This window comes from Habropoda laboriosa, unplaced genomic scaffold (assembly GCF_001263275.1).
Source record: "Habropoda laboriosa isolate 0110345459 unplaced genomic scaffold, ASM126327v1 scaffold113, whole genome shotgun sequence".
NCBI classification, from domain to species: domain Eukaryota; kingdom Metazoa; phylum Arthropoda; class Insecta; order Hymenoptera; family Apidae; genus Habropoda; species Habropoda laboriosa.
In genome coordinates, this window is record NW_017100216.1 from 479,724 (window position 1) to 492,122 (window position 12,399).

At 42.6% G+C, this 12,399-nt stretch overlaps 1 protein-coding gene across 1 annotated transcript in view; it reads right to left on the minus strand.

Annotated features, from left to right (window-relative positions):
• Nucleotides 1–339: 339 nt before the first annotated feature.
• Nucleotides 340–12,399, minus strand: part of LOC108570860 — a 40,264-nt gene continuing 28,204 nt past the window's right edge. The window contains exons 48-49 of the mRNA XM_017932788.1: nt 9,720–9,963; nt 340–798 (exon numbers count right to left, since the gene is read on the minus strand). Of these exons, the coding sequence (XP_017788277.1) occupies nt 670–798; nt 9,720–9,963 (373 nt within the window). The 3' untranslated portion in view covers nt 340–669. The remainder of the gene's footprint in view (nt 799–9,719; nt 9,964–12,399) is intronic.

Sequence of the window (12,399 nt, forward strand, 5' to 3'; positions counted from 1 at the left end):
TCGCGACGATCTAGTTAACGATCTAAGGAGGAATACTAACGCGTGAGTCGTTGCAACTCGAGGAATTAATTTCGTGTGTAAAATCAACGCGTACGATGTCAAGTCTGTATAAAAATTCGTAGTAATCGCGATTTCTACATACCGGGTGTCCTAATTGTTTTCGATCAAACTTTGTCAGCACGTTCTACGGGTATAAGTAAGAAGAAAATGTTATATAAACATAGGTCGTTCGAAGCTTTATTAAAAAGTTACGAGTTATCGTTCCCTTCGTATTTCGTATTTTTGTTGTAACTTTTTAACGAAGCGACAGAAGACCTATGTTCGTATAACATTTTTCTCTCGCTTATACCTATAGAACGTACCGGCAAAGTTTGGTCGAAAACAACTAGGACACCCGGTATATATATATATATATAAATCAACAGATAATCGGAAATGAACGACGAGCACTTGCTTGCTGAAGTGAAAAAGACAATTGCAAGCCGTTATCGTCCAACGTGGCGCTAAAGAAACGGAAGTAACGCTATCGCAGTAGACGCCACACGATCGTTTTTTCCTTTTTTTTTTATCAACAACGAAGAGATAGATTTGTAAAACCGGTGTAAAGTTCGTTGTTCGATGGAAATTTCAAGTTCGACGATGAACACGAATTAACACGCGTAATATCGATCAGAACGTGTCCATGTGTATGGTATCGGTGCTGGAATAAATATTCGAGACGTTGTTGCTGCTCCTGTTCTGCGTGTAAATCGACCCATCGATCTCGTTGTCCATCTCCTCCGAGAAATTAACGAGCACCTGCAACATCGAAATGAATTTCATTAATTTCTCTCCCCGCCTGGTTCTTTCGTTCTCCTATCGAATCGGGGAATAAAAGTGAACTGAAAAAGAGAACGAAATGAACGTTGTTTAATTTCCTTTAAAATGAAGTATCATCCTAAAATTTTGACCAAAAATTAATTTTCCATCGTTGTTCAAACGAACTAATTCGAATGATAGAAACGTCTCCTAGTCGCACGATATACTTAGAACCAATTAACGAACAAGTCTCCAGAACATCGGAACGGTCTCGACGCAGCAAGTTACGAGCTTAATTCACTTAGTTCCCGAAGACAGTGTATTAAAGGGCGCTCGCAAATCCCGCTGTTTCGCAAACGCCTTTGGCAACGATACAATTTCGCCAACTAAATTATGCGGCCGTCGTGCTCCGCTCTGTCGAAACGATCGCGGCCCCGAATCCTCGGAACGCGATAAACACACTCGACGCTTACTTTCCGCGTCGCCAGCAATTAAATTCACTCCCGTTCGATCGCCTTTGATCACGACTCCTCGTCCCTCCCTTACACCTCCTTTTACTATACCAGAATGAATTTACCTTCTACTCTAGGATACGTTCGATTCTCGCCGTCCCCCGAAAAAGGGATTCCCTTTCAATTTCGTCCCTTTGTCGGTGGATTTCATTTCGGCGACGCCCGACACAGCGAACGCGGATGGCAGAGAAAAATCGCCGGAAGAAAGAGGAGAACCCGTGCACGTTTTGGAGATTGTAAAAATTTACATAGATCTATCTCTACGTAGAATCTGAATCCCCCGTCGTGCGGAGATCGAACCGTGTGATTTCGACAATCTCGGCGGTCTTAGCTTACAAAACAACAGGTAGAATTATTTCGACGGTTGATTTTGGATATTTCTCGTCTTGCTCGATGTTGATTCAAGCTTTCCATAAATTCTCTAATATTCCTAAGTTCGATCAGCGTAACGACGGGCTAAACGGTGTTCCGGGAATGGTTCAGGAACGGACCAACAATACGCGAATAAATAACGGACCGTCCACGCAGAACAACTCTGGAGAATAATACACGGCCTCGAGATTATTCAGCTGTTTTCATAATTTCCCCGACGATACCGAATTATTATTCGACCAGCCGTATCGTTCGCCGCTTAATTAATATTCCCGCGTTGCCACGGTTAAATCGTTCTTTGTTTTCGCGCGATCAACTTCGAGAGGGGCCACGTTCCTCCCTTCCCCCTTCTATTTTCCTTTAATTATCTACCGTCCATCGTGGAACGCGTTTATCTCGGCCATCTCGTCGATAACGTAGCTCTAAGAACGCAACCACGAATAGATTTGGGACTTACACCTTTGCTTTCGTTATTCCTTTCATGCTTAACGCGTTAGACAGCCAAATTTAAAGCTCTTCTCTCCTGTGAAATGCGTATAGCCGATGGAAGAGACATAGAGTGGTCGTAAAATAATGTAAGGAGTTTTACTCTTGATCTTCCGTGAGAAAATCCGTCCCGAAGACGGTGAAGCGGGCATCTTGAAGCCCCGCCCAGCGCGCTCGGTGGGGATGACTCCGCCCTTTTGGGTCTCTACCTGGGCCTGTTCGCGTAGGGGTGGACAGGGATCGGCAGGGCGACGCGTCCACACTCTTCCCGAGACCTTCAATGTACACTTTTGCAAACGACGTCCGATTAACGTAGACACAGATTCTGAGTAAAATATATTGTTGCGGAAAACGTAGATACGGTTAGTGAATTTTACGCCCACCCTACGCTGAGTCGGAGTATTTTCTGACACTTCGTTACCGGATGTTAAAGACACCTTTTTTGACGTTTGGCCAGTTTTCGGCCAAAACTTAGACTTTCTCGTTACGAGGTATAGAGTGAGTGGAAGCAATAGAGTCTGACACTTTGTTACCGGATGTTAAAGACACCTTTTTTAACGTTTGGGCAGTTTTCGGCCAAAACTTAGACTTTCTCGTTACGAGGTATAGAGTGAGTGGAAGCAATAGAGTGAGGTATACGGTGTTGATCCGTAATAAGCAACTACTGTCTGACTCGTAATAAGCAACTCGCTATCCCTTCTTCTTTATTTGAAATCACCCACCGAGCGAGAGATTCGAGATCGAATGAGAGGTCCGTGAAAGCGAGAAGCCATAATCTTTACGATCGATTGGACAGTGACGTTGTTTAGCAGAAGAAGAATGTGCGTAAAGTGACGTGTGTGCTATTTGAAAATGAATTAATATCATTTTTAATAACATACGTAACACGATGATCGTGAATATCCCCATGTGCTGTGAAATGTATACCTATAGTCAGTGGAAGAAACGTAACGAAGTCGTAAGATCGATTAGATGTAAAAATTGAGGAGATAAGGACCTGAAACTTCGATATCTTATCTTCGGTATAATCCTAATCGAAACACGTAAAGTATCGCACGATGTCTTTGAGTGTTTACTATACAAAACTCACCGAACTCCCTTGTTTATATACAAATTACCACGTATTCTATTTTACTGTTATCACGCAACAAAGACCTTAACCCTTTCAATCCTCGACCGCAAAATCTTTTGCTTTGCAAATTTATAATAAAATTTGTGTAGCGACCAGCTGCAGTACCCGGAGAAATAACATTTGGCGTGCAGACGACCAGCACGGTTTATGGCTTGAAATGCTATTTTTGAGGAAACCGTTTTAGTTTATTCAATTTCTAGAAATCCGGCAATGCATGTCGGCGTAGAAACTTTCTTCGGCGGCCTCAATAGTAAATTGCCGCGTCATAAACCAAGGGTTTCCGAAAGGTCCGCCGTACGAGGCCCAGAGGCCCCGACCGGACACGTTACGCGTACCTGACCTGGAGGAAATTCCGCTGTGTTGGCAAATCTCCAACGTGGAGTACACCCCGCCGCCAAGTCGCACCGCGGTCCCGGAAAAAGCCGCGCGACTTGTAAGGAAATTACAAGAAAGCTAACAAGGCGACAAAAAGTTAGTTGGAAAAAGGCGAGGCGACAGGAGGTCAATCTAGTACGAACCTCCGGAGCTAAAACACTTACATTAATAAACACTTCGCTGGACTACCGTGTGGGTACATAGCTTAACCCTGTAACGTGCATTTTTATTATCCTTCGTTTGTATTACTAAATAAAGATGGAAGTGTGCGGAAATGTTCGAAAAGTACAGTCCAAGCAAATGCAAATTTTCAAAGTGTCGAAAACACAACAGCAGCAACGAAAAGTATAAAAAAAATAAAGAGAAAGTAGTAACTGTAAATTGCAACGATTCAGACAAAAAAGTTACGGAAGAAACGAAGCAGTTGGAGTATTCAGCTAAATCGCTGGCGATTAATTAACCCGGAAGGTGTTTGAAATTGGTTATTAAGGGCGAGTTTGGGGGTTCGAGGGAGGGAGGCGTGGCTCAGACTAAGAAGGAGCAGTCTCTAAGCCGAGTTAATCTCCAGGGATGAGCTTTGTGTACGGGTAAACATAACTGGATCAACAAATCCCATGACAGCCGCGTATATAGACGGTCCTTGGAATCTTATCTCCATTAAGAAGACGGGACGCTGTGAGCGGGCTAGACGCGAACAAACGATGCGAACGTGATTCCATTGAACGAAGCCAGAGCCGCGGAATCTTACACTTATTTCGACGCCAGCCTGGTAATCGTCCGTCTATGAATTATTTAAGCGTCACGCGGTTCATTTTGAACGGTGCGCGAGAAAAAAAAAGGAAGAAGTAAATCCTATTACCTCACAGATTCGAGTCCACGAAACTCGGGGAAGATTGTCTGCTCCGTTTAAAGGGACGCACCACCCTGAGGCGTCTGAAAATAGGGAAAACTTTGGGAATTTTTTTCGTAGGTAATTACCAAAGGGAACGTTTCAATTTTTTTTGGAGGATGTAAATGTAAATTTGGACTTTCTTCTCGAATTTTTTGAAAGTAAGAACGTTACAAAATGGAGGAGTTATTGCGGAACATTTTAGGATGGAACATCAATTGCTGGCCTCCATCGTCGGCAGGGATTGGAATTTTTGAGATAAAAAATTCTCTTTGATTTATAAATAAAAATGTATTATTTACAGTATAGCGTACGATTTTCTCGATATTTTAAATATTCCATACCCTTTCCATAACAATTACAATTTTTGAAAAATCCTGCCCTACACTGCGGATAACACATTTTCACTTATGAATGAAACAGAACTTTTTATTTAAAACCTTCCAATCCTAGCCAGCGATGGCGGCCAGCAATCGATGTTCCACCACAAGAGATTTTTCAATAACTCCTCCATTTAGCAGCATGTTTACTTTTCAAAAATAGGAGGAAAAGTCTGAAAGTTACATTCGTATCCTCTGACAAAATTGAAACTTTTCAACGATCACTGTCCTCTGAAAAAAATTCCCAAAGTTCACCTCTTTTTACACGCCTGAGGGCGGTGCACCCTTAAACGAAACCACAAATAAATGTACCGTATTAAAAATTCTACCACAGCCAGGTAAAACGGTTTACGAGTTTTCCGAAACTTCACGCATAATAGTTTGTCCTGAACAGCGAAGAATAATAAATTCTTAAACGGTGTTAATCACGGTGGCGTCGCCTCGCGCGTCGTCGCGAGGTGTAACTTTTTTAATTAGCGTTCAAATTGCTCTTCCTTTATTAACGAGGCTCGTGCAAATTCGCTGAGCCTTGCGTGAATCCGCGAGGGAGAGACTCGCGTGAAATCACAGCCGACGAAATTCGACACAGACACATGCGAGTACAGAAGACTGACTGTGCTCACTGGCGGCAGAGAAAGAAGAGGAAATGCAAATTTCTCTCTTCTCCCTTTTTCCCACCTCTTTCCAAGTGGCACGCTTATTACCGGACACTCTAATTGCATTTCACGCGGTCACGCCGTCATCGTCGCGACGCAGCTTGCGTAATCTCGCGGAAAATGGAGGAGAGACAATCGCGTGACGAGACCGCGCGTGCAAATTCGCGTCGAAGGACGTTAAACGTCGCCTTTCACGCTCGCTGAAATGGGTTACGAAGCAGCGATCGATCAGAGAAGAAGCGACAATTACTCGCTTGCTATGTCTCTCGAGGTTATTCGTCGGGCGTTTCGAATGAAAAATTCCTCCGTTAGATGGGAGAAAAGTGAGCGTGGGTTAACCCTCTATTCTCGAGACACCATTTTTGGGACTTGATGACTGATACGGAGTCTAGGAAACTCCTGAACTTCTGGTTAGTTTATAAATGTAGAACATTTCTGACGACTTTTCATACCGATTCACCTTTATTACACAGTTTCCTGATGAACATTGTAGAATAGAGTGGTTGGTTGTAGTAATTTCATTTTAATACAGTAATGTTGAGTTTAACCCTTTGAACTCCAAATCTTTTTTTACTTTTCTTCTCAATAACTCCCTATTATTTTAAGAATTTCATTTAAGAAAAGACATTTGGTTGATAGGAACGAAATTAAACAAGTTTTTTAACTAATTACAGTGGATTTCGGTTAATTGGGACACATTGGGACCGGACTAATTTGTCCCAAAAAAGCGAATTTCAGCAGGCAAAATCTGAACAACGTAAAAAATACAGCCAAAAACGGTTTATTGAAAAACATATGTAATATTCGGTGTTGAATACAAACGTGTGTTTAAGCATGCAAAGAAAGCTAACAATAAGTAATGAAAAATAAGTAAATAAACACGTATTTATATTCCGTTCTTCAGTATCTGTCCCAAATAAACGGCGGTCCCAATTAACCAGAATCCACTGTATATTGAAAATAGCATTAAGGGTCATAATTACGCGTACCTGTCGCTCATGCAGGTAAAAAAGAAATTGCAAAATATAATACATATTTAAACCGGCAATTTAAAAATTACTTCATTAATACCTGTGAGTAAAACTGACGTCGAGTCACGCTCGACAAAGGAGTCCAAAGGGTTAAATAGAATGGGCAAAAACAAAAGAGACAGAATCAGCGGAGTCTCTGACAAGGAATGGTCCCAAGGTGTAACTCTCAGATTTTAACGAGCTTCGGCACAATGATAGAGTTTGAAAAACTGAAACTACTGATACCCGGTTTTGGGTGCAGCCGGTTAACCCTTTGCAATCGAGTGGCGACTGGGAAGAGACATTAACTGTCACTTGGTAAATAATTAATCAAGACAGAGAGCAGAGCTACGAGCTTCCATAAAGTTCACCATAGTGAAATAGAGAATACGTTGAATATTTAAATGAAATAGCGCAGCTTATTTCTACGTTAGTTTCGAAGAATTTCAAAGAAGATCCAATTGCAACCTTTCCTACAGCAAAATGATCTCCGGGTGCAAAGGGTTAACAGTTTACGAGATATTTGTGAGACTTCGCCTCGACAGTAGAAAAAACGTGCTATCGTTGCATCGAAATTCTTTCGGTGAAATATTTTCCTTCTTAGTCCTTAGTTTTATCTGTATTCACAACGAGTCACCCACTTTCATCGTTACTCTTCACCTTCCAACTCTCCTGCATAGTCACAACCCAAAGTCCATCTTCCCAGGACCCTTAAATAGCCCTATTTTCTCCATTTCCGCGTTCGTTCTCCATTCTACCACGCGCACGTCACGTATCATCAAAAATCTCTGTCAAATAAAGTTCTGTTTCACGCAACGACGGTCCCTAAGCGTTTTAATCCGCTCCTAGTTTCGAAGAATTGGAGCAAACCGGGCATCACAGATCGATTTGTCGAAAGTCGCTTCGTTTACGCCGCGAATTAACCCTTTCCGGTCGATCTCCGGGATATTCCAAGGCGTTTTTACCTTCTAAACGCTCTGCGGACCCTTTGCCTCCAGAAACGCGGTAAAAACGAAAATAATGTGCACACAGCTTGAACAAACTCGCTTGAACATAATTTATACGTTGTTGTATTCGATAATTGACTGGGCGAGCTACCAGTACGACTAAAATGCCTGCGGAAAATACGTCCGCGATGAGTTACATTGTTCCCGACACGCGAGCGTTATTAATTAGAAGAATTTCGCGGCTGGATCGTAGAGAGAGGATGTAAGGAGTGGGTGAGAGAGTATTCTGGATTGGAAGGAAGGTCGAATCAGAAAGCATTTAGGCGAGCTTAGTGTAGCAGACGGTGATACTCGGAGGATCGTAAGGCTCGAAGCGAAACGTTGTTCGAACACGGCGGAGAGAAACTGTACGCAAGTGTGAGGGACCGTAAGACGATGGATCCATTAATATTCCTCAGGCTAGGTGGGACGTAAACGAGGATCGTCCTTGGTCGAACGGGCCTCGATGGCAGCGTGCAATGGCTGTGCATCATCTGCTCGAGACAAGACCATTGTATATTGCACGAAACGGTCAGCCAGAACTTCATCGATTCCCCTTCGATTTGCAGCAGCCAGTTTGGTGAATTGTTACGTGTACTTGTCAATTCTCCACCGGTGTTGTATTAATATTTCGTTAACACGTTCGACGGCTGTACCGGTCCTCTTTCGATGGTATTCGTCGAAATTTTGTGATATTTTTAACACCAGAACGACCAGCTGGGTCGAAGTGACACATTAGCGACATCGCAGAAGCGAATTTTTATATAACTTTGTGGTTTGTTTGGGTATACCGTGTGAAGAACTTCGAAATTGGAATTATTAGTGGAAAATTGACGTATATAAAAGTCAGCATATATTGGACAAATGTATCTTGATAATTTCTGTCGTTTAAAGTCATTCTGAGGGGTTTAGCTGTTCTAGGATCAGCCTAACACAAACAAGGAAAGGTCCCGAGGAGTAACTCTCAGATTTTAACGATCTTTGGCACAATGATAGAGCTTGAAAAACTGAAGCCACTTTGAGGGCAGACGGTCAATAGTTTACGAGATATTTAACATTAAAGTGTTTTACGTCTCGAACCCACGACAAAAAAGGACATTCTGCCGCCAGCCAGACGTCTCACCAACCCCACCACGACCGCTTCTCGTAATACATACCTACACCTTAGAAGATAAATACAGGTAAAAAGCTTTAATATTAAATATCTCGTAAACTATTAACCGTCTGCCTCCCAAACCGGGTATCAGTGGCTTCAGTTTTTCAAGCTCTATCATTGTGCCAAAGATCGTGAAAATCTGAGAGTTACACCTCGGGACCTCTCCTTGTAAGAAGAACGAACGACCGGGTCAAAAATGACCCGTTAGCGATATTCCACAAGTGAATTTTTGAGTAACTAAAACTTGTTTGAAAAATTAGAATGATAGCGATACAAATAGAATTATACAGTTACTCTTATTAATGTTCAGACACTCTTTAGAACGGTATAACTTTTCTGAAATTGGACCAAACGGCTTGAGTTTCTTTTAGAAGTTATACTGTTCTAAAGAGTGTCCAAACGTTAATAGGAGTGACTGTATATGCAGTATCGAACGTACACTCTTTTTGGAAAATTGCTAATGGGTCATTTTTGACCCGGTCGGTAGTTCTAGCGTTAAAAAGTCAAAATGGTAGATGCGGTACTGTTCAATTCCTCCTATTTTTCTTTCTCAAATCTAATCAATCGGTAACGTTGTATGGACCAATGAAAAAGTGCTCTGCGTGAATTCACCAAATGTAAAAAATACATTTTTGACGTGTACGAACATCGAACCCAGACAAGAAGCGACATTACTTACCGAATATTAATGGGAGTAAGCTGTACATACAGAAACTAAAATTGAAAAGTTACAAACGATAACACTTACCAGTATCGAAAATTCACTTTTCCTAAAAACTTGCCAACGGGTCATTTTTGACCCAGTCGTTCCTTCCAGCGTTAACAAAGAACGATATCAAATGAAAAATTCAGAATAACACGAATAACACCGGGTAAAATGTAACACGTTGAAGATGTCCCTTTGAGTTTGAATAGAAATTACGCGGTAAAATATGATTCTCGTAGCAAAGGGATTTACGATACGTACCTGATCCAGAGAACTTTGCGTGAGCGTGTAGTCGGTGGCTTTCAGCTCGTCTGCCAACAGCTTCAGCTTATTAAAGCTGCTGCTCACCGGCATGTCCTGGCTTCGTGGCATCAGTAGACGAGCCGCGCTGGCCTGTCTAGAGGAGACCACAGCCTGTGGGATGTACTTTACTATCGCTTTCCTCAGATCCGCGGACGATACAGGCTGTCGGAATCTCAAGAACGCTACGTAACCTTCGCCGAACCTGTCGAAGAAAATTCGAACGAATAACGGCTATTGTTACCCCGAGGGTTGGACATTTCTCCACCAGGACATCGATCAGAATTCCTCGAAACGTTAGAAACGCATTCGTGCATGAATACGCCGTCTTGGAGATTAATAAAGGGAAAGAAATGCGGGGTGAAATGAAAATGGCTGGGCAAAAGGGGGGAAGGTAAGTAATATTTATCGCGTTCTACGCGCTCAACGACAGATCCATCTATTCGTATTCATTTACACACAGGTATACGTGTATCAGCGTCGATAAATTATGCCGTGGGAATGGGCAGCCTGCATGGCAGCTACTCCTTCGTAAATTTACGCGATCAGACAGCGAGAGAGAATTGAAGAGAGTAGCGAAGACGTTCGAAGGATTCGAATGAAAATGGGCGAAATCGGTTTCCACTCTTCTACTCTTCGTCGCTTTATTAACATATTCAGCGTCGGTGGAAAATCGTAAAGGACGTGTGCTACCTACTCGTAACTCTCAGGGAGACGTGATTTTTGTGATGTCCTTTGGACGCGATTTTCACGAGGATTTTCGCGGTGATAGTCGTCGATCACACGGAGATCGAATTTTAATATCGAGGCGGTGACTGATTGATGTACTGTCGACGCACTGTCGACGATAGCACGAGAGTTAAGTGATTCCGTGTGTCTGTGTATGTGGGCTGAAATTTCGTACAGAGGTTAGTATTACCACTGCTAATCCCTAGGAATCGAAATAAACTGTCGACGCATTGTCGACGATAGCACGAGAGTTAATTAATTCCGTGTGTCTGTGTATGTGGGGTGAAATTTCGTACAGAGGTTAGTATTACCACTGCTAACCCCTAGGAATCGAAATGAACTGTCGACGCATTGTCGACGACAGCACGAGAGTTAACTGATTCCGTGTCATAGAGACTACGTGTGTCTGTGTATGTCTATTTCATTGTTAAATTTCTAAAAATCGAAACCCAAGAGAAAAGATCCTTACGTCAATTAGGGTTCAAGTCCCTCTTGGGTGTCCTCGTATAATTCGACGAGCTTGTTCTAGCAGCTGTGGTTTGGTTAGAGAGTAGATACCCTTGCTGAATGGAGGTACAGACGCAAGCCTGGGTACTCTAAATGCTCGAAAGGGCGGCAAACAATAGTTGTGTACTTATGTCTATCTCGAACTACGAATCAGTGTCACGCAGAATTCCCCGTTTCGATTTTCAGATGGCAGAAAACGTGTTAACACGTTCGTCACCTGTGACCAGAAATTGTTTCCTGGATGGGGCCACGGTGGTCATCGGTGCCTCAAATGTTTAAAATAATTCAAATAAAACGAACATCGTCAACTAAAAAATTTTCAACGTCATACCTAACTGGACAATATTTTTAATGAAAAAAGTAATAATGAAGCGTAATAAGTATAATATAATATTGCGCTTAGAATCTCTCGCAACCCCCTGAGAGCAGCATATAATAAATCCGTCGCGACAGTCAACGCGTTAAACGACAAAGCATTAAGCCAACTGTCACAGAACAAACTTTCCAACACGCAAGAAACCAGTATAAAAGTATAAAAGAACTTCACAATCTTCTCTGGTAACTACATATTGCTTACAGTATTTCATACAGAGAACTCGGCTGTATTTCTCCCTATTTATGCGAACGACGAAAAAAATCCACCTGGGACATTTTCGTTTCTTGCTCGTACGACGTGCTTCGAGAAATGTAGATGGAATACATAGAAGGCACACACAGTGGGTTAGAGCACGCCTATGGTGTGCACACGTGCTAGCGCGATATCGTAAATTCGCTCATGTTCAATGGCGACGAGAGAAACGTGGAAAATTGGGACATTTTACCTCTGTGTTACTACCACAGGTGAGAAAGGTGCACCGGCAGCTAAATATTTACGGTGTCTCTCTGTTATATTTCGGTAAAAAAGAAAAAAAAGAGAAAAAAAGGGAAGTTAAACGGCTGAGCATTACAACCAGTCAGGGGAGAGAGAACAGAGTGTGGAATGGGGTGGTGAAATGGTGGTAATATGACGGGCTGGGTAGTAGCTGTAACCGAAAAGGTAATCCCGTTTCGACGAGTGCAACTGAAATCTGGATGCAATTCCCCAGCGGCATCAGGGAATCGAAGCGTCGCGTGGAAAATGATGGACGAAATTAAAAATCAATCGACGACAGGCGTGATACGGGGGGAGGCGACGGCGGTGGGTTCGCGTTGGGGACGTTCGGCAAGCCTGGCAAATAAATTGTCGCGTTACGAATTTTGTCAGAAAACCATTCGAGAGATCAAAACCGACACGAACGATCCATCAGTTGAAACAACATCATTAAAATGGACCGGTTGAAATTAATCCTGTCCGGATATTGGGGCCCGCATATTCGTCCGGAATAATTGAACGTTTTGTTGCCACCGTTAATAGTATATTAATGTC